General features: G+C 43.4%; 1 protein-coding gene across 1 annotated transcript; it reads left to right on the forward strand.

Annotated features, from left to right (window-relative positions):
- Positions 1–25,428, forward strand: LOC112229684 (ras/Rap GTPase-activating protein SynGAP). Its single transcript, XM_024395641.2, has 19 exons — positions 1–181; positions 1,446–1,567; positions 1,785–1,938; positions 2,126–2,224; positions 2,358–2,597; positions 2,710–3,045; positions 3,181–3,325; positions 3,617–3,761; positions 3,924–4,160; positions 6,423–6,624; positions 9,547–9,737; positions 10,048–10,252; positions 10,462–11,079; positions 15,556–16,086; positions 16,617–16,784; positions 20,669–20,880; positions 21,110–21,137; positions 23,564–23,881; positions 24,590–25,428. Exons 1-18 carry the CDS (start codon positions 8–10, stop codon positions 23,870–23,872), a joined length of 4,116 nt encoding a protein of 1,371 aa, XP_024251409.1. The 5' UTR covers positions 1–7; the 3' UTR covers positions 23,873–23,881; positions 24,590–25,428.
- Positions 25,429–25,934: the final 506 nt, after the last annotated feature.

Raw genomic sequence — 25,934 nt, forward strand, 5'->3', positions numbered from 1 at the left:
TTTTCCCATGGTCAGAGTAGATATTAAGTTACAGTTTCAGACTGGATTTAAGGTTCTCGGGTTCCTTCTCTCTCTCTCTCTCACAGAGCACACTCGAGCTCGCAGGAAGAGCATTGCCACTGCGAGACAGCCAAGCATGGAAACCCCTCCCACTGCCCCACCACAACCCTTCAGACAACAAGTAAGTACTGGAACATGCTACATTACCTGTCATTTCCACTTAATCCAGGCCTTACAGTAGAGTTCTACCCACCCATATTAGCTTCACTTCCTGCTCTCTAGCATTATTCTCCCTCATCTCCTTGTTCTCTTTTGTACAGAGTAGAATCAATAATAGTAATAGGTAGTAGGCTAACAGTCAGTGGTGGAACAAGTACCCAATTGTCATACTTGAGTTAAAGTAAAGATACCTTACTGGAAAATGACTCAAGTAAAAGTAAAAGTCACCCAGTAAAATACTACTTGAGTAAAAGTCTGAAAGTATTTGGTTTGAAGTATTCTTATGTATCAAAAGTAAATGTAATTGCTAAAATATACTTATGTATCAAAAGTAAAAGTAGAAATTAAATCAAATTCCTAATATTAAGCAATCCAGATGGCAGCGTTTTCATGTTTTTAAAAAATGGACTGAAAACCAGGGACACACTCCAACACTCAGACATCATTTACAAACAAAGCATTTGTGTTCCGTGAGTCTGCCAGATCAGAGGCAGTAAGGATGACCAGGGATGGTCTCTTGATAATTGTCCAGTCCTGCTGAGCATTCAAAATGTAAGAAGTACTTTTGGGTGTCAGAGAAAATGTGTGGAGTAAAAAGTTGATTATTTTTTTAGGAATGTAGTGAAGTAAAAGTTGTCAACAATATAAGTAGTAGAGTACAGATACCTCAAAAAACTACTTAAGTAGTACTTGAAAGTATTTTTACTTAATTAAGTACTTTACACCTTTGCTAACAGTAATGGTACTAATTTACAGATTCCAAATTAAAAGTACACCAGTTCAACCTAAGAACAGTACTCCTACCAATTGAGGTTTTGAGTCTTCAAAAAGGCTTACACCATCCATCTTAGTGACTGAATCAGCATAGCCCACTGAAACAACATTATTGAATGGACATTGTTGCTTTATCTGTAGCCCAATAGCCTCATCCAGTGGCCATCAGTACCATAACTTTATTCCATGTGTAATTCTGTGTTGTATGCGTCAAATTGCTATGCTTTATCTTGGCCAGGTCGCAGTTGCAAATGAGAACTTGTTCTCAACTAGCCTACCTGGTTAAATAAAGGTGAAATAAAAAAAAAATAACCATCATCACCACCAACAATCACATGGACACGTGCTAGCACTGATTTTGCAGATAGCATCTATTTTGAAGAAGGGTTTAATGACTCCATTATTTATGGAATGGACATCCCCACCTGTGTCTCGTCTGCTGTCCCTAATAGAGCTTCCTCAGTCGAAAGTTGAAGGGCTCCATCAAGAGGGCAAAGAGCCAGCCTAAACTGGATCGAACCAGCAGCTTCCGCCACATGATTCTACCCCGTTTCCGTAGTGCTGATCAGGAGAGGTAGCTAACACTTTCCCAAAAGTTTGTTGTCCTTCTTCTATACTCTGTAATGTTTTATTTTATACTCCTTTTCTTTTCAGTTTTTTTTTGCCTGGTGTTTTCCAATATGTACAATATATTGTAACAGTGGTTACTTCTTGTGGCAAATGATATTTAGTAGTGCTTGTTTCAAAGCACTGTTACCCTAAACACACCTTCTCTCTCTATCTCTTTTTAGGACCCGTCTAATGCAGAGCTTCAAGGAGTCCCACTCTCACGAGTCCCTGCTCTCCCCTAGCAGTGCAGCGGAAGCTCTAGACCTCACGCTGGATGAAGATGCTGTCATCAAACCTGTCCACTCCAGCATATTGGGCCAGGAGTACTGCTTTGAGGTGTGTGCACTGCTGCCAGAAGAATAGAGGATAGTATCTCTCCTAATATTACATCTGAAACAGTTATTACAGCTGTGTCTTCCCAGTTGATGGGTCAAGGTCATAACAATTGATCAACTGTCACACACTAACAAGCAACAAACAATATAATTGATGAATTCACTTCTATGGGTCTGTTTGACTGCAGGTGACTACCAATTCAGGGACAAAATGCTTTGCCTGCCGCTCGGCCGCTGAGAGAGACAAATGGATTGAGAATCTACAGAGAGCTATCAAGCCAAACAAGGTAAACAAATAGAGAGTACCCTGCTTGCAGTCCACACTCAAAATGCCTTTTTGGCATAAAAATTGTAAGATCATCTCCATTAGTTTCAGCAGTCTTCACCTCTCTCGCTCTGTCTCCAATGCTGCCATTTTAGGACAACAGTCGAAGGGTGGACAATGTGCTTAAGCTGTGGATCATTGAGGCCAGGGACCTTCCGCCTAAGAAGCGGTACTATTGTGAGCTGTGTCTGGATGACATGCTGTATGCACGCACCACTAGCAAGCCCCGCACGGACACTGTCTTCTGGGGCGAGCACTTTGAGTTCAACAACTTGCCTGCCATTCGCAGCCTACGCCTGCACCTTTACAAGGAGACAGACAAAAAGAGACGCAAGGTGTGTGCGTTTCTCTCTATGGTGGTTGTATTTCTCTTTGTCTATCTTTGTGTTTGCAGAGTTACTCAAATATTCCTTTCTATTCTATTCTCCATTCTGTTCTCTAACCTAGGAGAAGAGCACGTACCTCGGCCTGGTCACTATCCCCATATCGAGCATCACAGGCAGGCAGTTTGTGGAGCAGTGGTACCCGGTGATCCAGCCCAGTGCTTTGGCTAAGGGTGGCGGTGTAGGCGGTGGCAAGGTCATCAATGCCTCAATCCGCCTCAAGTCCCGTTACCAGACCATGAGTATCCTGCCCATGGAGCTGTACAAGGAGTTCGCTGAGTACATCACCAATAACTACCGTACGCTGTGTGCCGTGCTGGAGCCTCTGCTCAGTGTCAAAAGCAAAGAAGAGGTGGCGTTCGCGCTGGTGCACATTCTCCAGAGCACAGGCAAGGCCAAGGTAGGAAGGAAGGCACTACAGCAGGTGTGGCCAAGCACTCCTGTTGGAGAGAAACCCCTTTCTAAATGTTTTGTAAATGTGTCTGCTGTCAAATGTGTTTGTGTTGTTTGTTTGAGGAGCATGTTCTTTTTTCAGGACTTCCTTTCAGACATGGCGATGTGCGAGGTGGATAGATTCATGGACAGAGAGCATCTGATCTTTCGAGAGAACACCCTTGCTACTAAAGCCATAGAGGAGTACCTCAAATTGATAGGGCACCGGTACCTCAAGGATGCCATAGGTAAAGATTATTTCATTGTATACCAATACCTGTGGAAAATTACCTGAAATTATCAAATCCAGAAATGGTTTCAAATATTATTTGAAATCGATCAAATACTTTGAGTGTTTGCTTGACCTTGACTCGAGTGCCAAGTGAGTGGGGTTTGCACTTTTAAGACTTTTGAACAGGCAAGCACAATCAAGCACAGCTAAAGTATTTGAAATGATGAGTGACAATGATGTTGATCAGAAGACTATGATGAAGAGGAAGATACTGATGGGGATTAATGAACCGTTGTTTCGTTGACAGGGGAATTCATTCGAGCATTATACGAGTCAGAGGAGAATTGTGAAGTGGATCCCATGCGCACTCCACCGTCTGTCCTCGCCGACCACCAAGCCAACCTCCGCATGTGCTGCGAGCTGGCACTCTGCAAGATTGTCAACTCTCATTGGTCAGAACTTCTTTCACATGAACTATGTCATTGTACAAATGTGTCACTGACATAGCATCCTTTCAAGTGTGGTGGGGTGTTTGTTCCCCCCCCCCCAAAAAAAACATTTGCAATGGAAAATAAAGTACAATTCTGTCCTTTTGTCCTACCCTTTCATTCTAGTGTGTTTCCACGGGAGCTGAAGGATGTCTTTGCCTCTTGGAGGGTCAGGTGTGCCGAACGGGGAAGGGAGGACATCGCAGACCGCCTCATCAGCTCCTCCCTCTTTCTACGCTTCCTGTGTCCCGCCATCATGTCGCCCTCTCTCTTTAACCTCACCCAGGAGTACCCCGGAGAGCGGACATCCCGCACTCTGACCCTCATCGCCAAGGTGGTGCAGAACCTGGCCAGCTTCTCCAAGTCAGTCACTACCTTCCCTCCCATGCAGCCTTCCCTTTATTTGACCATTGTGTTTCTTTTAGCCTTCCCTCACATTCAGCCGTTAACGTTTACCAGTAACTTTATTTTTTTTGCCTTTCCTCCTATGTACAATTTACTCCCACATAGCCTTTCCTTTCTTTTAACATAACCTTTCTTTTAGCCTTCACTCACATTTAGCCACCCCTTACCTGTACTGTACAAAATAATCTGCCTTTCCCCAATTTATTCAGTATGTCCACTACCAATCAAGCCTTGATAAGTCATTATCTATGTCCTCGACCAGGAAGCAATACATTCATTTCCACAACATTACAATGGGGTCATACATGCTTATGCCTTGCTTAAATCTTACTATGCATTATAACTGCATCATAATACATTATATCAGTCAGCATGAAGTAAAGTATTACCAAATATTGTTTTCCTTTGGGGATGGGGAATGAAGAATTCATCCAACATGATTGTCCACAAACAAGATGATTGTGCACAAAAGTGACAGAAACAGGTTTTAATCGCACAAATATTCAGAGGGTGGAGAAGTCTGTCTGCACAGAAATGATTTGTTTTTGTGATGTTCTTGTCACATTGTAGACAAGGTTAAAGTATGAATAAATCAATTTTCCCCCTCACCATCACCTGTGTTTTGTACTGTATCCTTCCATCTCCTCACCTGCTCTTTCATTCTTTGCATTTTCGCACTGTCTCTCTCCCCTCTCTTGTTATCCCTCCATACCCCCTTATCTCTATTTCTCTGTACTCGATACTATATACAGTGCCTTCGGAAAGTATTCAGACCCCTTGACTTTTTCCATATTTTGTTACGTTACAGCCATATTCTAAAATATATTTTAAAAAGGCAGCAAATCTACACACAATACCCCATAATGACAAAGCGAAAAAGAAAACAAAAAAATTGCAAATGTATTGAAAGTAAAAAACAGACATACCTTATTTACATAAGTATTCAGACCCTTAGCTATGAGACACATAATTGAGGTCAGGTGCATCCTGTTTCCGTTGATCATCCTTGAGATGTTTCTACAACCTGTGGTATATTAAATTGATTGGACATGATTTGGAAAGGCACACACCTGTCTATATAAGGTCCCACAGTTTACAGTGCATGTCAGAGCAAAAACCAAGCCATGAGGTCGAAGGAATTGTCCATAGAGCTCAGAGACAGGATTGTGTCGAGGTACAGGTCTGGGGAAGGAACCAAAACATTTCTGCAGCATTGAAGATCTCCAAGGACACACATCATTCTTAAATGGAAAACACAAAGACTCTTCCTATAGCTGGTCGCCCGGCCAAACTGCAATTCGGGGAAGAAGGGCCTTGTCAGGCAGGTGACCAAGAACCCGATGGTCACTCTGATAGAGCTCTTCAGTTACTCTGTGGAGATGGGAGAACCTTCCAGAAGGACAACCATCTCTGCAGCACTCCACCACTCAGGCCTTTATGGTAGAGTGGCTAGACGGAAGCCACTCCTCAGCCCACATGGAGTTTGCCAAAAGCCCCCTAAAGACTCTCAGACAATGAGAAACAAGATTCTCTGGTCTGATGAAACCAAGATTGAACCCTTTGGCCTGTATGCCAAGTGTCACGTCTGGTGAAGCGTCTGCTGTCACGGGAAGCATGGTGGTCGCAGCATCATGTTGTGGGGATGTTTTTCAGAGGTAGGGACTAGTGGACTACTCAGACTCGAGGCAAAGATGAACAGAGTAAAGTACAGAGACATCCTTGATGAAAACCTGCTCCAGAACACTCAGGACCTCAGACTGGGCCTTCCAACAGGACAGCAACCCTAAGCATGCAGCCAAGACAACACAGGAGTCTTGAGGCTGTAATCGATGCCGTAATCGAGGCTGTAATCGATGCCAAAGGTGCTCCAACAAAGTACTGTGTAAGGGTCTGAATACTTATGTAAATGTGATATTTCCAGGGGGGTTTTCTTCATAAATTAGCAAACATTTCTAAAAACCCATTTTTGCTTTGTCATTATGGGGTATTGTGTGTAGAGTGATGAAGAAAAAAATCAATTTTAGAATAAGGCTGTAGCCTAACAAAATGTGGAAAAAATAAAGGGGTCTTACTACTTTCCGAACGCACTGTATCTTGTCCCTTTCTCCCTCAATCTTTCACTGTCTGTGGGTACTTCTTTCTCTCTGTCCCCATGTCTCTCTTCCTTCCCCCTACTCTCTCTATATGCTCCCTCCACACTGCTGTCTTTTCTCCCCTCAGGTTTAGTGGCAAAGAGGATCACATGTGTTTCATGAATGAGTTTTTGGAGATGGAGTGGGGCTCCATGCAGCAATTCCTGTACGAGATCTCCAACATGGACACGGGGAGCAACGCCGGAGGCTTCGAGGGCTACATCGACCTGGGCAGGGAGCTGTCAGTGCTCCACAGCTTGCTGTGGGAAGTCATGGCCCAACTGAGCAAGGTAATGTGGAATGTAACCTCGTCCCCAGGCTATTGTGCACAGTGCATATAAGCCTGGGACATCAACGCTTCAAAGTTGATTCAAAGTTGGCCTTAATGAGATTGACCTTAATAAGCATAGTATTTGTCATCATTTAATTTGAGTGAATCACACGACTGTGAAGCGTGGTTCAAAATGGAGGCAGGATCCGGGCAAGAACTTGCGGTGCGCACAAGACATGTAGGGTTAGTGGGAAGGTGTTGTGGTAGATGATTGGCTGGTTGATTAAGTTGAGGCCTACATTTCTCCAGTTCTTTCTGTATAATTGGATAATGAAGGCCAAGTTTAACACATTGGTCCACCAGACTCTTCGTGCATTTGGGTGTAAGTGTCTGGGACCCTGGTCTTTTGCACACCCGCTAATCTGAAGCCTGGTCATAGTTGTCAGGTCTCAGGCAAGGTTAGTCATCACTAGGGATGCAACGGTAGTGGTGTGTTTAAGGTATCTTTATATTTAAGAAAAAAATACAATGAACTCTTTATTTTGCCTATAGACAAAAATAAAACTTTCCATCCAGGCCTGGTTTCTGTCTCTACTGTATGAAATCAAGGGGAGAAACGCGTTAAATTGAAAAGTGCTTCTTAACTTTGACAACCTGTAGCTCTTCTTCTCCCAATCCAGTACATAGTGAACCGTCACAGTGAGGTATCTTTGAGTTGCTCTGGAGGTCCAACTATCAGTGTAGAGAGCTAGATAGGGTGTCTGTGTCAATTCGTTTTCAATTTCTCTCTGTGATGTTTCATAGTTTGGGAATTACTTTGCTGCTGAAATGTGTGCCGGAGGGGACATTGTAACGCGGTTCAATTTATTTTTTTCACGAGGTGACGAAATCCCGAGTCAGTAACCACCTAATAGGGCTCAAATATTTGGCTATGAATACTCCCACTGCTTTCGTTATTTCTTTGTTTTTATGAATTTGTCGCAAATTGTTGTTGGAAGGCAGCAGCGAGAGATTATTGTGTTTTCGCTAACGAGTGGACTCTCCTTGCTCCAGCTCCACCTGCAAGGGATACGGCTGGGTGATGGCGACATAAATGACACATCATGTTAGATGTGTTTCCACTCGAGTAGCCGACAGTGGCAAAGCAATGCTTGCAGACTGTACTTTGTTTATGGTCGTCTTACCCTCTTCATCGTATTGAACGCTGAATCTAAAATGTTCACACACAGCGGATTTGAAAGACGTCGGTGCCTCTTCAAATGTGCTTCTCTGTCTCGCTAGCGCTCGCCATTGTCACGTTGGAGCTGAGCGAATATTTGTTTTCAGTTTCCCCTATCTTGATGAGGCCCCTTTAGGCAGGTTTCCTACTGAGATGTCATTGAACATCGTCCTTTAGTTGTTTAAGGGGGAAGGGGCTGTGGTCGCTACATTTTGAGGCATTGCAGTGGAGTAAAGTTTGTTAGCCCTCAGGAGCCCCCTAACAGCCACAACCTGCGCGTCTGGTTCTGTGGATCTGAATGTACAACGTGGGTGTAGTCTGCAGTGCAATAAATACATTTAGGAAATTATAGGAAAATGACAGGCATACCGTAATTCCGTGGTTCACATGTGCGTATTGAACCGTAGGGGGCATACCGAATGGTTCGATAACCTACTGTGTGTTGCATCTCTAGTCATCACCCATGCCATTAAATAAAGAAAATACTGTCGCTCCATCACTTTTCAAAAAACGCACAAGAACCAAAGAGCAAAAGGAAAATTAGGACAAAGGAAGTTGATTTGAAAATACTTATTTATTTTTTTAAACTACATGTTTTGGCATATACTGTACCCTTCCTTGGGATATTGCATCCTAAATGCATTGGTTTTGGTAATAACAAAACGTTTTTTAGGACAAATGTCTTTGTCCTCCAAGAGTTGCTGAATATTTTCCCTTCTCCAGCTGATCAAGGTAACAGCAATGCTACACCTGCCCCCCAAAAATGTCACGGCTTGAGCCACGACTGATTACACTCCTGCTGTTGTCAATGCTGCCCACTACACTGGCAGCATGAGGAGGAGCAAAAAAACATGTTTTAGCTATTTTCTGCTGTTTTTGCATCTTTGAAGTATAAAAATAAATATCAAGTGGCTGTAATACAGATATAAAATGCTTTTCTTCTGCTGATATACCTCCTGCTACTGGTTTCCCTCCGCCACCCCTTTTACGCCTCTTCTCTCACCACCTCTTGGCTGAAATCCATTTGTATTTTCACTCTCTCCACTACTGCTGTTCACTTGGCTGAATTCCATTTATATTTTGGCTCCCTCCTCTCTGTTCACTTTTAAATGGTAGAATCCATTTTAGAGAGAGAATGCAAATGATGTGGAGCACTGGTAAATATAATTTAAGTGAAACTGAAAGGGGTGTGAATGAGGGGAAGGGGAAATCACTTTTAATTGTCTGAGAACACAAAACAGGTGATATCAATATGGTTGACATCTGATTTTGCATGCTCAGTTCCTTCACCTCAGTGTAGATGAGAGGAAAAGAAGCTGCTCCAGACTATTGAGATGTAGCCAGTCTCTCCATGACCCCTGTATCCCAATTCTCTGTTCTTTCTCCAGAGATGTGCATTTATGAACTCCTCCCCACTCATTTATAAGCATTGAAATTGGTGGAGGCATGGGCTAGATCAGGTTTATGGAGGGCTGGTAGTTAATTGCACCTAGCTGGTGTCCCAAGTCTGAATCAGTCCCCAATTAGAAGGAAAGAATGAAAACCAGGTGTTTTGGCCCTCCAAGACCGGAAATGAACAGCCAGATAGAGGTTACACCACATTTCTTATAACAGTATTTTCCTTTTAAATCCACGAATGGAAGTGAATGAGTGCACACTTTGTGAGAAAGGACACAATTGGGGATAAACTGTCCAATCTTTTCATTGTACTTTGTCTCCCAGGATGCTATTCTGAAGCTTGGCCCCTTGCCACGTCTGCTGAATGACATCAGTGTAGCCTTGAGGAACCCCCAGCTCCACCGGCAGGCCAGCCACCAGCCAGACAGACAGCAGGACAGGCTCATCACACGGCCCTCCTTCAATCGCATGGTATCATCCGATTTCCAGAGCCTCATGATGCGGGATCTCAACAGGTAACTGCTCCGAGTTTATAGGCACAATCTGTGTAAGATTTCTTGAGGTTCAATGGCCATTTCAATTGATACGCATTGATTATTGAAGAATGTAAGTTATGAATGCTTTGTTCATTTATTACTGTTTCACACTTATCATAATCCAACAGCTATGATTGTACAATTTCATTGTTGTCATTTGAGTCTTTGTAAAAAAACATTGTTGATGCAAAGAGGAGTGAGGTGTGAGTCTAAAATATACACTATAGCTTTCAAATACAGCCCCTGACAATGGTAATAATGACAGATAATGGTGAATATCCTCCCCCAGCTCAATAGACATTTCCCGTCTCCCCTCCCCAACCTCGGCATTATCTGGGGGTGGGGTCCTCTCGTCTCATGTCAGCATGGGAAGCTTTGCGGAACGAGACCCCCGCGGTTCAAAGGACGTTTTCTACGTGACCCGTCCCCCCTTGGCTCGGTCCAGCCCTGCGTACTGCACCAGCAGTTCTGACATCACTGAGCCAGACCCAAAGGTAAACTCCGATGCATTGATTTTTTGCCACTAGCAGCCATCAATGAATTGACTACCAACAACGGTGAGTTGGACACATACAGTATATTACAACTCCTAATATACCTCACAATTTAGTTATGAATTATCCCAATCACTAAATAGTAAACAATTTTGGGTCATAAGGGATAATAGATTATTCCAGTTGACAGGTTATGTTCTCTCTCTTAGGTCCTCAGTGTGAACAAAAGTGTGTCCATGATGGACCTGCAGGACTCACGCATGAACAGCATCTCTAACCTCCATTCGGTGGGTGATATGCTCAACTCCTCCCAGGCCTCCATAGCAGGCCTGGGTCACAGTTTCGGGAACCTGGGAGGCCCGCTTCGCATGGGAGGCCACATGTCCTCCGGTGGCTCGGGGGGCTCTGGTTTGAGGCTGAGCCAGATGGGGGGACCCCTCCACCAAATGGGGGGTCCCACCGACTCTCTCTCCCAGCAGCAGCAGCATGCGGCTGCCGCCATGCACTTTCCCCTCTCCTTCCAGAACCCCCTCTTCCATCTGGCTGCCGACGGCCCTCGGGGTCAGCCTCACAGTCGTCCTCAAGCCCAGCCGCCTCCCCCTCCGCTCTTGCTGGCCCCAGAGCTTGACAATTCCCACCACCAACAGGGCTACGTGCGGGCGTTCGGCCACAGCGGCTTCTCGCGCAGCGAGGATCTGTCGGCCCTGCGGCCACAGAGCAGTCTGGTGCAGCCCAGTATTGTCCACTCGCACAGCTACAGTGACGACTACACGCGGCAGAACCAGAACGCTGAATACGCCCGGCGCCAGCTTTCACTGCAAGTGCAGGTCTGTATTCCAGGAAAATATCCGTCATTTAATTTCAAAATAACTTCATTCGTTCCTGTAGCAGCATTTCAGGTGACACTGTCAGTGCACGATAACAAGAATACAACTGTTCATACTAAACATACGCCACACAATGCATGTAACACCTTATGCAGACATTACATTTGGCAAAAGGTCTGTTGCATTGATAAACTCCATCATGGATTTACATTGATATTTCATTGAATTTCTAAATAAATGTACAATAATTAATTCACCCAGCAGTCACTTTTTAGAGACATTGATAGTGAAATGTATCTGCCTATTGTTTGTAGTGATGCACAGATATGACATTTTCTGTCCGATACCGGTATCCGATATTTTCCTTGCCCAAAAAACCCTGATACCGATACCCAATATTTTAACATTTTGCAGCCTTTTAAGCATTCTAGTACAGGTAAATAGTTCACACACATGGAAGCAGCGGCCTAAGGCACTGCATCTCAGTGCAAGAGGCGTCACTACAGTCCCTGGTTCGAATCCAGGCTGCATCACATCCGGCCGTGATTGGGAGTCCCATAGGGCGGCGCACAATTGGCCCAGCGTCCTCCAGGCCGTCGTTGTAAATAAGAATTTGCTCTTAACTGGCTTGCCTAGTTAACTAAAGGTTAAATAGAAAATACAAAATGTAATTACTGAAACAGATTGTCATTTTGCTATGTTTTTGGGGAAGTCCATTGTTTGCATCCATGAGCTAGCTAGCTTTTTTTTGTGACCAGCACTGTAGATGCGCAAGACAACTTTACCAGCATCATAGCATACGTATCGATGAATCGTTGTGACATATGAAATACAAGTGATAATTACGTAAAAAATGTATGAACGTGCAGTCATATTCAGGTCCTGATTGGTCAGGAGCTTATCTGACACGTCAAATAGACTTATTTGACATGCAAAGACCCAAACGGCGTTCCATAGAAATCCTGGTTGAGAATGAAACGACTGAACAAATGAACAATGAAACAACACAGCAAGTAAGTGAAAGAAATAGGTTTTAATGATGTTTTACTGGTAATGGGGACATATGTAAATGCCAACAAAATAACTTTTTGGTCAGTGTGGTGTGTGTGTAACCTTTATTTAACTAGGCAAGTCAGTTAAGAACAAATTATTTGTCATAAACGTGTGTATAGATGGCAGGGAAGTCAGGCGCAGGAGAATCGAACTTGGTAAAATGGAGTAGTTTAATAACTTAAAAACACAGCTCCAAAAGCATGACAATAATCAAAACAAAGTGGGTACGAGGACCCGTCGCGCACCAATACAAACACGATAAATGAACAACATACAATCTCTGACGAGGACATGAGGGGAAACAGAGTGTTAAATACACAACAGGTAATGAATGGGATTGGAACCAGGTGTGTAGGAAGACAAGACAAAACCAATGGAAAATGAAAAATTGATCAATGATGGCTAGAAGACCGGTGACGGCGACCACCAGCACCACCCAAACAAGGAGAGGCATCGACTTTGGCAGAAGTCGTGGCATTCTTATTTACAATGACGGCCTACCAAAAGGCAAAAGACCTCCTGCGGGGACGGGGGCTGGGTTTAAAAATAAATAGCATATAAATATAGGACAAAACACACATCACAACAAGAGAGACAACACTACATAAAGAGAGACCTGAGACAACAACATAGCAAGGCAGCAACACAACATGACAACAACATGGTAGCAAAACAACATGGTGGCAGCACAAAACATGATACAAACATGTTTTGGGCACAGAGAACAGCACAAAGGGCAAGAAGGGAGAGACAACAATGCATCAAGCAAAGCAGCCACAACTGTCACTAAGAGTGACCATGATTGAGTCTTTGAATGAATAGATTGAGATAAAACTGTCCAGTTTGAGTGTTTGTTGCAGCTCGTTCCAGTCGCTAGCTGCAGCTAACTGAAAAGACAAGCGACCCAGGGATGTGTGTGCTTTGGGGACATTTAACAGAATGTGACTGGCAGAACGGGTGTTGTATGTAGGGTTTTATAAGAGGGTTTTATAAATAAGCATCAACCAGTGGAATTGCAATGGGTGTACAGAGATGACCAGTTTACAGAGGAGTATAGAGTGCAATGATATGTCTTATAAGGAATATTGGTGGCAAATCTGATGGCCGAATGGTAAAGAACATCTAGCCGCTTGAGAGCACCCTTACGTGCTGATCTATACATTATGTCTCCGTAATCTAGCATGGGTAGGATGGTCATCTGAATCAGGGTTAGTTTGGCAGCTGGGGTGAAAGAGGAGCGATTGCGATAGAGGAAACCAAGTCTACATTTAACTTTAGCCTGCAGCTTTGATATGTGCTGAGAGAAGGACAGTCTACTGTCTAGCCATACTCCCAAGTACTTGTATAAGGTGACTACCTCAAGCTCTAAACCCTCAGAGGTAGTATTCACACCTGTTGGTAGAGGGGCATTCTTCTTAGCAAACCACATTATCTTTGTTTTGGAGGTGTTCAAAACAAGGTTAAGGGTAGAGAAAGCTTGTTGGGCACTAAGAAAGCTTTGTTGTGGAGCATTTAACACAACATCCGGGGAGGGGCCAGCTGAGTATAAGACTGTATCATCTGCATATAAATGGATGAGAGAGCTTCCTACTGCCTGAGCTATGTTGTTGATGTAAATTGAGAAGAGTGTGGGGCCCAGGTTGAGCCTTGGGGTACTCCCTTGGTGACAGGCAGTGGCTGAGACAGCAGATTTTCTGACTTTATACACTTGAGAGAGGTAGTTAGCAAACCAGGCCAAAGACCCCTTCAGAGACACCAATACTCCTTAGCCGGCCCACAAAAATGGAATGGTCTACCGTATCAAAAGCTTTGGCCAAGTCAGTAAAAATAGCAGCTCAACATTGCTTAGAATCAAGGGCAATGGTGACATCATTGAGGACCTTTAATGTTTCAAGTGACACATCCATAACCTGAGTAGTTTTCCAGAACGTATTGGAGTTAGACCCACAGAGAGAGAACTGCTCCTTAAAGTAACTAACTTTGGCCTTCCGGATAGCCTGAGTGCACTTATTCCTCATTTGCCTGAACAAGAGCCAGTCAGCCTGGGTATGCATGTGTCGAGCATTTTGCCAAATGCAATTCTTGAGGTGGAGTAACTCTGCAAGATCACGGTCGAACCAGGAGCTGAACCTGTTTTTAATTCTCATTTTCTTTATGGGGGCGTGTTTGTTAACAATAGCAGTGAAAATATCAAAAAAGGTCCAAGTGTCTTCGACAGAGGGGATCAAGCTGATTCTATACCATTTTACAGAGGCCAGGTCATGAAGTAAGGCTTGCTCATTAACGTTTTTCAGCAATCGTCTATGACAAAGCCGGACAGGTCGTTTCACTGAGCAGCCATTACGAACACAGGCTGTTAAACAGTGATCACTAAGGTCATTACAGAAAACACCAGACTGATACCTATCAGGATTATTTGTGAGGATAATATCAAGTAGAGTAGCCTTTCCTGGGTGTTTGGAGTCATACCTTGTGGGATTGGTAATAATCTATGGAAGATTTAGGGATGACATAGCTAGTCGTCATCATCTAAAATACCCCTAATTTATATGGCAGTTCTTATTTGATTAATGGTGGTCGAACCCATCTATGTGAAGCTAGCCACAATAAGAATTAACCACAATAGTGGACTGCAGTTATCCTTCAAAATTAAAGTATGGCATAATTGTACTATTTGTATTCATTTGCATCACTGTCAATGACATTTTATTTTGAAGGCAAACCGCAAAATCCACTATTGTGCCTAATCCTTATTGTGGCTAGCTTCACAACACATAGCCCGGTCCATTTGAGCCTCACTAGCCAGATGAAGCTAGCTGGCTGCTTATAACGTTGGCTTTGGGCAACAGGGTTAAGTATCTGGCTAGCTATTTATTTTCATGAACTGAAGTTCAATTTCGATAGACAAACAACAAGTGGCAGCCTAGCTAATACTTACTCATAAGGATTCCCAAATCATTGCTGAGAATAATGAAAATGACTGCAGTTTCTACTGGTCATTGTTTTCAGGCTGGTTGTATTGGTGTTAGCTAGGTGCCAAGCTAAAGCTAGCTACCCCAGAAGTTGCGGTCGAACAAATTATGCTTTATTACAAACACGGTTTCGTAAACACATAATTTGTGAACATGACGTAATCGATTCCGTTATGTTCACCGCTTTATCGTGCATCCCTAATTGTTTGTATGAGAAGATGCTTGAAAAACAAGTTAGACAGGCATGAACGAAAGAGGGATTGTCCAATTAAATTGACTTCACAACCATTCCTCATCTCATTCCTCGTTTCTCCTCTTATACCCTCTCCCTCACTCTCCCTCTCCAATAGTATTTGATCTCAAATACTGTATCTTCTTTTTCTAAATATTTCCTGCCCTCCCTCCCTCTGTCTCCCTCTCTTCCTTTTCCCGCCCACCCTCTCTCTCTCAGGAGAATCTCCAGCAGCAAATTCTTATGGGCATGACCCCTCAGACGGCAACAGGCATGGGCACCCCCACCTCCTTGGCCACTCCCCCTTCCACCGTGCACCCTGTCCGTCATGGCTCCGTAGCACCGCCTCCCCCGCAGCGCCTCAAATCCCAGCTGTCCATCAGCCCCGGGGCCACCTCCACCCCTCCCAAAGCCCGCCCCCAGAGCAGGAACCTCCTTCTCCAGTCGCCCGAGTCCAGCTTTGGTGGTAGGCAGCCCTCGCCACAGCAACAACAGCAGCAGCAGTTGTCCGTCAAACAGTCTGACAGCCCAGCCCCTGGTCTCCCGCGCCAGTCGAGCTCTGCCAGGGACAGCCAGGGGGCGCCACAAGGGGGCAACGGAGAGACCACTGACACCCCGACTAAGAGCTCCAAGCAGCCTCAGACCACAGACACCCCGACTAAGAGCTCCAAGCAACCTCAGCAGCAGTCCCAGCAGCAGCAACAGCAGCCTCCACAGCAGCACCTGCTCAAGCCCACAGTCAATAAGCAGGTATATTGCTGGAACATCATGGGCTCTGTGTTGGGACACCTAGGACTTGAGACTGTGTTAGTCCAGCTCTGGAAGCTAAAATTAGTCTAGAGGTCTCAGCCAAGGTTACACGTCACAAACCACCTTGGCTACATTTATTAATCACACTTCTGCGATATTTGGTCCCAGTTCTATACATGTTGCACATTATGTAAAATTATGTAATGTAACATCAAATACAACCTGATTATGTAATGAAGGCTATCGTTTGAACATTATTGTATATTGTCAAAATCTAAGGACTTGTCCAAAGGCAAGTCCAAAGAGATACATCTTGAAGATGGACAGCTTCCTAAAAAGCACAGAAAAGTGTTGCTGTTTTATCTAGTAATTTAATCCATCCGCCGTCAACTCTTAACAGGTTAGAACACATCACAAGCTTTCCTAAATACTTTCTGAGATAGGAGAACCTTTTAGTCTTAATAATTTTGATAGCATGATCATGCAATTACTGAGCCTCTTCCTGTATCATCTTGCCTCTTTGCTTTCAGGTTTCTCAGTCCCCCTCCACCCTGACACCCAACGAGCGCACTGTGGCCTGGGTGTCCAACATGCCACACCTCTCTGCCGACATCGAAATATTGCGTAGCTCATCAAACCTTGAGGACCTCAAGCTGAAGGAGTACTCCAAGAGCATGGACGAGTCTCGCATGGATAGGGTGAGCCCATTTTGGGGGGATGAGACCCTCTCTAGTAAATTAAATAAGGTTCCTAGATTATAAGGGAATGTCTTTATCTGATTTTCATGTGGATGTAGGTTAACATTTAACCCCCAGCATGATGTTCCAAGAATTTTATGACAAGGTCAAAGGAACATTTTCACTCCATGTCATAATTTGATGTTCCAGGTTTGGGACCTGAAAATATGCCTAGTCAGTTGTGCAACTGACTAGGCATCCCCTTTAATTGATGTAATTCCTCACCTAACAGATGGTTCATACTTTTAACACTGTGTAAAAGTGGGGACTACGGTGCTACAGTTGGGAAATAAAAGGGTATTGTAGGAGCTCTGAAACATTGGGGTCAGTCCTAATGCTGTACCCGGCTCCACGAGGGGGCTAAAGGGGGCTTAGCCCCCTCAGTTCAAACGTGTGCCCCCTCAGCGTTAGTTTTATGTCCCTATATAAAAATAGCAAAAAAAAGTTCAAATGAGTGAGTGACAGGTTGGCTAAAAAAAGTATTGTTTTCTACGCTGCGCTGTCAGCACAATGGACAGAGTGCACCACGGTGTGTGTAGGGGGGCTATGGAAAGCAACTAGGGCGCTTCTCATCTCTGTGGTAAGCTACGTGAATAACATAATACGCCTCTGCCTGTAATATTTTATTTTGATTTATAAGTGCGGGGTCAAGTTTACCAGTTAGGCCATGGTGAGAATGCCGTTTCGGAGGCCAAACTGTCTCCTTCTTGCTCTTCTGCTGTTCCTATGGAAGGCGCTCTGCCCGAGTGTCTGCCCTATGTTGGGTTGTGTGAGGTTTTCATCCTGACACTGAATTGATTATGACCGAACTCTCTCAGGAGCCTGGAGAGGAGAGGGTGTGCTCTGACCCTTTCCCCAGGCTTGGTGAGAAAATCACTGCACCACAAAATGTTCCTCGGTATGTCACTGAAGATTTTTCACTGCTGGGGTGTCTGGAGATAACCCCAGTGTCCACTGTGCATCGTTCGGGAGAGAATGCTCCCTTACCTACTTCAACAAAGGCCAATGCGGGGAAGTTTGTGCCCCTGCATCACCAAAAGTTTAGAGGACAGTATTTAGGGCCTGGGCAAAGTGTTCATCTGCCTCTGAGCAACTGCTATAATGTTCCTTTATTTCCTCCACCAATCTACATTCACCAAATGGACATACCGTGTTGGTAAATATGGAAAGGAAAAGTGACCACTGCTACATCCTGACAATATTTATGAGGTTACTGACTTTTTCCACATGTTACGTTACAGCTTTATTAAAAAAATATATATATATTTCTTATTCCCTCATCAATCTACACACTATCCCATAATGATGAAGCAAAAACTTTTTTTTTAAACATTTTTGCTAATTTATAACATAAAATAAACTGAAGTCACATTTACATAAGTATTCAGACCCTTTACTCTGTACTTTGTTGAAGCACCTTTGGCAGCGATTACAGCCTCGAGTCTTCTTGGGAGTGACGCTACAAGCTTGGCACAGCTGTATTTGTGGAGTTTCTCCCATTCTTCTCTGCAGATCCTCTCAAGCACTGTCAGGTTGGATGGGGAGCGTTGCTGCACAGCTATTTTCAGGTCTCTCCAGAGATGTTCGATCTGGTTCAAGTCTGGGCTCTGGCTGGGCCACTCATGGACATTCAGAGACTTGTCCCATAGCCACTCCTGCGTTGTCTTGATTGTGTGCTTAGGGTCTAATGACAATTACAACAATACTGAATGAACACTTATTTTAACTTAAAATAATACATCAATAATATCAATTTAGCCTCAAATAAATACTGAAACATGTTCAATTTGGTTTAAATAATGCAAAAACAAAGTGTTGGAGAAGAAAGTAAAAGTGCAATATGTGCCATGTAAGAAAGCTAACGTTTCAGTTCCATGCTCAGAACATGAGAACATATGAAAGCTGGTGGTTCCTTTTAACATGAGTCTTCAATATTCCCGGGTAAGAAGTTTTAGGTTGTAGTTATTATAGGAATTATAGGACTATTTTCCTCTATACCATTTGTATTTCATTAACCTTTGACTATTGGATGTTCTTATAGGCACTTTAGTATTGAAACACAAGCACTTCTTACCTCTTAATCGCCTTGCATTCATGTCAAATAAATTAGTCAGTTAATTTGTACTAAGCAAACTGCTAAATCGTTCCGATTACATCTTGCCTTGGCTACTGTAGACTATCTGAAATTAGATGTTAGGCCTATCAGGGGCTATAGGCTACCTGCCTTTATCTAAGCAAACCATGGCAAAATTGAATCATGAACCCAAATTCTAGTTTCTAGCCTATGCCTATTGAAATGACAAGTCAGTATCGCAAATGGGGCATTTGTCGTCTTAACATTTGGCACGTAATAATAGCACAATTGCCAGAGAATAGTCTAATATTATGTTCATCCAAGTTTTTCTTTTTTACAGATTTAGAGATCCTCTGTCCAACTTTCATCACTCAAACTTACCTGTCGGATTTATCTATAGTTATGCACATGTGCAAAAGGGATTGTTTTACAACTGTAAACCTGGTTCGAGCCCTGAATGCTGATTGGCTAAAAGACTATGCAAATCAGACCATAAACCATGGGTATGACAAAACAGTACATTGTACTGTTCTAATTATGTTGGTAACCAGTTTATAATAGCAATAAGGCATCCCCAGGGTTTGTGATATATGGCCAATATACCAGGGCTAACGGCTGTTTCCGGGCACTCTATGTTGCGTCATGCTTAAGAACAGCCCTTAGTCGTGGTATATTGGCAGTACACCATACTCCTTTTGCAAACGATCTGGTGAGATGAATAAGGGGAAATTATCTTTTCTCTTCCCACATTTTCAAATTGCTTTATTGCGTCATGTCATAGCTTGCAATAATTATTATTTTGAGGAACCCTGAATTTTGCTTCTAACGTTGTTACAAGTTAAATATTCCTTCTTAATTGGCTCGATAACGTTATGGAAAAGGGGCTATCGTATAAATATGGCAACTCCTCTCTTGCTGTGAATTTTTTTTAAATTTGGGCTAGTCTTCAAGCCTTTTGGGCAGGTTTTGCGTGGTCATTGGGCTATAATTTTTTGTTTGACCTGACAACCCTGTAGTTAGTTCACTTTTGGGTAACTCAAGGGGAGGCTGTATCTGAGCCTGGTAGACCCTACCTGTGCTTTATTGGTTAAGACTGGTTTTGCCTAAAGAGAGGCTTTTTCTTTTGAAAACGGGACATTTTGAAGTCAGAACATTATGTACAAAACATTAAGAACACCTCTTTCCATGACATAGACTGAAAAGGTGAATCCAGGTGAAAGCTATGATTCTTTATCGATGGCACTTGTTCTTTATCGAATCCACTTCAATTAGTGTAGACGAAGGGGAGGAGACAGGTTTAAATAAGGATTTTTAACTCAGTATTAGGAAGGTGTTCTTCATGTTTTGTTCACTCATTGTATTTGTAAATACCACTGTCATCTTTGAAACACCAGCGCTATGTAAATAAATCCAACACTCATTTGCACCTTTACCTGCCTGCCTCCTGCTGAGTCTTTGTCCTTAAGACTGCTAGAAGTCCCATATTTTACGCTGATACAGTGCAGTGGAAATGGGCGACAGATTGCGCGCAAATCTGTCACTTAAAAAGCACTCAATGATCTCGGAATCTCTGCATTTGAACTTAGTGTTTATTGTCATGTAGCGTGATATAAGCAGAATTCAATATAATTCCAATGCAAGACCCCAAAATGTTTGCCCCCTCGTCGATTACAACTTCCCCCTTAGTCACGTTATACTTGCGCCAGGGTCTGCCTAATAGATGCTAGAATTCCAGAGCATTGATCTCCCTCCCCTGCCGTCTGTCTGCCAGGTAAAGGAATACGAGGAGGAGATCCATTCTCTGAAGGAGCGCCTGATAATGTCCCATCGGAAGCTGGAGGAGTATGAGCGCAGGATGCTTTCACAGGAGCAGCAGACCAGCAAGATCCTATCGCAGTACCAGAACCGGCTGGACGACAGCGAGCGCATGCTGAGGCAGCAGCAGCTGGAGAAGGACAGCCAAATCAAAGGCATTATCAACAGGTGAGCTCGACCAAAACAAGACAAGACAGAAGGTTAATGCCTGCTTGCTCACTTGCCTAGATATCATTTACGTTGAATGCATTTACTTTTGTGGGAATTTCAATTCCCCGAACATCATATATGTTTCCATAAACAGAAAGGCTAATGATGGGAGGCCAAATGGCAGAAAGAAACTGAATCGTGGTTCTGTAGCTTTTTCTAAAATATACATGTTCTCCTTCTTTTACAGGCTGATGGCTGTGGAGGATGAGTTGAGAGTGAGTGCCATTCCTGAAATGAAGCCAAGAATGTTCAGAGAGCAGATCTGTCAGATCTGTTTGTCCGTTGGTCTGTATGGCTGAGAGTGTATTCTAGTCTCTATGAGTCTATGGTGTGTACACTGACATGGTTTAATATGGATTCACTAGTCTGTCATATGTGCCATTTTTACATTTGTAGTGGTAGCATGTGGCTAGTGTAATGCATTTGGAAACCTGCAACGTGCTTACCCAGATATGACGGGCTTACCCATATATGACATACCTGTGGCAAAGAAACGGTGACATAGTTAACCCCATAAAGGGCCTTGATAACTCATGGACCCAGCCAAGTTTCTCAACACCAGCTTCCCCTTTCAGAAAACAATGCGAAACAAGTAAAACGCTGTTCTCTTTACATTGATTAATTTGGTTACTTGACAACATACTATATTGCACCATGTCTATTCCGTCCTACAGTATGTAAGCTGTTGAATGTCTGTCTGGGCACAATGTTATAGAATTTTTACCACCACTGACAAAAGACCGTTTCAACCACTGCATATTGAGCCATTTCTTTCTCAAAGCTGGTGTAAATGGCATCTATGATGGAGTGGACTGGCAGTATAAGGTTGAATGGTGTGGTAAGTATAGGGGTGTTGCTATGCATTGCAGCATATTCGAGTCCTAGAACATGGAGTTTTTATCAACTGGACAACCTTCGATTGGCTGAAGGTGATCCAATCCCTGACCAGTTTGTTTTGCCAAATGCCCCTTATTTGTAGACACAACCAGTTTCAATGAAAGCATGGCCAGACTGAACCAGTGTAGTGAAATAATATTGAAACAGAGAGATATTCAGTTTGGATTCCAGGCTGGCTTTCCCTTGATCCAGCTACATTGTATTTCTTGCACACTATATAGTGTGTATGGCCAGGTAAAGTAGAGCCCTGGCATCTATATGTTTATTTGTAAAGGTATGCAACACTCCATTACTGAAATATACCCCCTACATTTCTGAAAACATAAATGCCTTAAGTAGCTTACCATGGTACAACTGTATTAACTTGTATTTAATCATTTGAAATGTTTTAATCTTTCAAAAGCGAGAGGCTCAATGTGTGAATCAGAAAGAAGCTGCGGTTTGCACTGATAGTGTCAGACCAACACTGACAGTGAACAGGGTTGGGGGGAAAAGTAGGGTTGGGTTCTTCACTGTCAGAATGGTTGCAAATAGGGTTTTCTTCTTGTTAGAGGCTTGTGGGTTATGTTTCCATGTAGCATGATTTCCCATACCGTTGTACCTGTGATTTAGTTTGTTGTTTTATTCTAACTGTGTTGCCATATTGTGTTTATGTTCATCAGTTCTTTTGAGGTGGTGGGGTGAACACATGAACAACCTTATTTGGTACTAATTAGCATATTTTTTTCTGAGAGTGTATTGATACATCTTTGCGGGAAATTATGAATGGAACATACATGTCTTTTTTAAGTCTTACAGAGTGCATGACTAATGGTAGTTTTCTGTGCATCCCTGTGTTGAGGATGAGTTTGGGGCATCTGCCAGATGCCTGAAACAGTGGTTTTGATTGGTCATGAGCATGAGTTTTTGCTGATCCCAAACAGAGGTTAATCATGACACTTTCATTGTATTATTTGAGAAAGGATAGGAGCAGAAGCAGGGAGAGTAAAGGGAGTACAAATGTGAAGGGCTCATGATTGAACCGGGATCCCCGCCGTGGGGGAACGTATATGGATTCAAACGTGAGAGCGTTACCCACTCAACCAGACTCCGGGACCACATGACACTTGTCGTAACTTGGCTATTTCTAGCTTTACTCGTTCAGTGTGTATGAGGCCACAGTCCACAGTGAGTTAAGGCAGCCAACACTGTTAGGGTGCCACTGATATGAAGCCCATTGACAACTACATTTTCTCAAATTGAAATGACAATCACTGACTCTTATCAATCCCATTACATGAGGGGAAAGGTCGCTACTGCCACCTTAGGCTAAAGTCCCTCTGTATTGCTTCAGACAAATGGTTGGACTACACCTGGGTTGTGTTCATTAGGGCATACATCAGAAAATGTTTTGCAACGGAAAATGAAAATAGCTTTTCTTATTGGATAAGTCCAGGTATATCAGTCCGTCTTCTTCCATTGGGTACCTAATGAACAGGACCCTGTTTCTCAACCCTAAACCCCCACCCCCCCTGTCTCTGTCCTGTGCTTTCTTGTGGGGTCTTTCTTTTATTTCATCTCTGTTGGAACTTCACGTTCCTTTACTTTATAACATATTTCTTCTCTCCCTTTCTGCAAAACTCCCCCCCAACCCCCTCTTCTATCCCCTCCTGTGTGACGTTCTCTCCCCACGCGTTCTCTTCTGACTCCCTCCCACCCACCATTCCGCCTTTTCTCCTCCCTCCCTCTGTCTTGCTATCGATAGGAAGAGGACTCTTCCTCTCTGGGTTCAGCAGACCCCCATGGTCTCCCCGGAGGGGGGGGAGGGACGGCCACCGCCACTGCCAGGCCCGGGGTCTCCTTTTCGGGCGTCTCCTGTGCCAGCACCCCTTGGAACGGAGCCCTCCCTCCCGTCCCACCTCCCCGCCTACACGTCAGCCACAACGGGGAGCTCCGTGGCAACCGAGCCTACCCCTCGACTACTACCATGGCTACGCCAGCCAGGAGCACGGCATCTTGGACCTCGGCAACAGCAACATCAGATCCAAGCTTAACCGGGAGGAGAGCAGTCTAATAACGAAATGTGATTACTAAAACGAGTCAAGTTGAGAGAAGAGTTTTCACACCCAGAACATCCTCTTGGCTATATGTTTATCCTTTTGGCCTTTTTTCAAAATAATCATTCATTTACTTGATAGGGACAGATTCAGTGACAACATTGACACATTAATTTACCAGATAGCAGATGCATTGCACTGTCTTGCTTTAGCTTGCGCTAATTTCCAGCATCAGTCACTAGATGGGCTTTGAAATAATAAGAATTGGTTCTCAATTAAGAAACCGTGTTGAATAAAGGGATAATAATAAAGTGACGTATTCGTTTTAAAGACTAAAGGAGCCATACTCCGATGTTTAACAGGTGAACCAATAATGGCGGTTATGTCGTTTTTAATCAAATGGGCTTCTATCAGTTTTTAAGGTTTGCTAATTTACTAATTGATCATCGCAGTTAATGACACGTGGATTGGAAAAGCTTATTTGTATCTCTTTATTTGCCTCATTTTTTAAAATCCAACTAGGACTTCCATGCTCTGTGTGTGTGTGTGTGTGTGTGTGTCTCTGTGTGTGTGTCTCTGTGTGTGTGTGTGTGTGTGTGGTTGCTAAATGTTCAACTCTGTATTTTGAAATGTACTCTGACCAACAAATTGCGGCCTATAATAACTCAAAGATTCTTATTATTATTTCATCCATTCCCCTTTCACCATTTTCATCTTTCCCTCCCTTCCTGCAGCCAATCCAACCGTTTTACGGAGGACACCCTGGAACCTGACTGGCAGATCAAATGTGGGCGGAGCTGATATGGGTCCAGGCTTAATCCTATTGGCTGAAACATAGAAGAGGTCTGCAGTACACGGCTACTCCAGATCTTGATTCCCCCACAACAAGCTGAGCTTTAGGAAAATTCAAAGGGGGGAGGGTTCTTTACATGCTAACACACCTTCTCCAGTCCCTCATGCATTTGCTCTCTCTTTCTCTTTCTCTCTGCAATACCACTAAGTCTTGACCCTGGTGACAATCAGTCCAGTATTAGCGGTGCTGTTTACAGTATCTACGTGTTGCAGTGACCCATTCACGAGTGATGAAACATTGCAATATCGAACCTGTTGTTTCAATTTTAATAGGTATGACAAAGCACAATACTGAGAAAGAGAGACTTTGGGGGATCCAAAGACCCCCCACCTCAAATATTCACTTCACTTAATTAATTCCCCTGTGACACACCTGCTACACTGAACGCGTAACCCAGTGGGTAGAAGTTTTGATTACAGAGCTAGTGCCTGCGTGCCTGTCGTGGAGACGTGCTGCTTACGCCCAGGTTTTATTGAAAACAATGGGAGCATCTCATACTCGGTAAAAGTCATGCGTCCAGTGTAGCAGGGCCTGTTATCCTGTCAACCACCATGGCGCCAATGTTTTATATGTTCTTAGTATTCAACTGATACCCTCTCATTCCAGATGGTGAATGAAATTAAAGCATAATGCACAATACTGCCCCTCAGACTATATCCAGTACCAGTCAAAAGTTTGGACACACCTACTCATTCCAGGGTTTTTCTTTATTTGTACTATTTTCCACATTGTAGAATAATAGTGAAGACATCACAACTATGAAATAACACATATGGAATCATGTAGTAAACATAAGTGTCAAACAAATCAAAATATATTTTATATTTGAGATTCTTCAAAGTAGCCAGCCTGTAACGGTTCTCTTGTGGTGAAGGAGAGTCGGACCAAAATGCAGCGTGTAGATTTCGATCCATGTTTAATAAACAAACGTAAAACACGGATCAATTATAAACACTACAAAACAAAGAACATAACGAAAACAGCCTATACTTGTGTAAACTAACACAGAGACAGGAACAAGGACACTAAGGACAATCACCCACAAAACCCAACACAAAACAGGCTACCTAAATATGGTTCCCAATCAGAGACAATGACTAACACCTGCCTCTGATTGAGAACCATATCAGGCCAAACATAGAAATAGACAAACCAGACACACAACATAGAATGCCCACCCAGCTCACGTCCTGACCAACACTAAAACAAGGAAAACACATACGAAC

This window comes from Oncorhynchus tshawytscha, linkage group LG31 (assembly GCF_018296145.1).
Source record: "Oncorhynchus tshawytscha isolate Ot180627B linkage group LG31, Otsh_v2.0, whole genome shotgun sequence".
NCBI classification, from domain to species: Eukaryota; Metazoa; Chordata; class Actinopteri; order Salmoniformes; family Salmonidae; genus Oncorhynchus; species Oncorhynchus tshawytscha.

What these genes read in the sequence shown, in the direction of transcription:
- LOC112229684 (XM_024395641.2), top strand. Translation starts at nt 8, where the DNA reads ATGGTCAGAGTAGATATTAAGTTACAGTTTCAGACTGGATTTAAGGTT. An exon ending in GAGCTATCAAGCCAAACAAG is followed by an intron (nt 2,225 to 2,357) that starts GTAAACAAATAG and finishes CTGCCATTTTAG; the next exon opens with GACAACAGTCGAAGGGTGGA. An exon ending in CTGTGGAGGATGAGTTGAGA is followed by an intron (nt 21,138 to 23,563) that starts GTGAGTGCCATT and finishes TGCTATCGATAG; the next exon opens with GAAGAGGACTCTTCCTCTCT.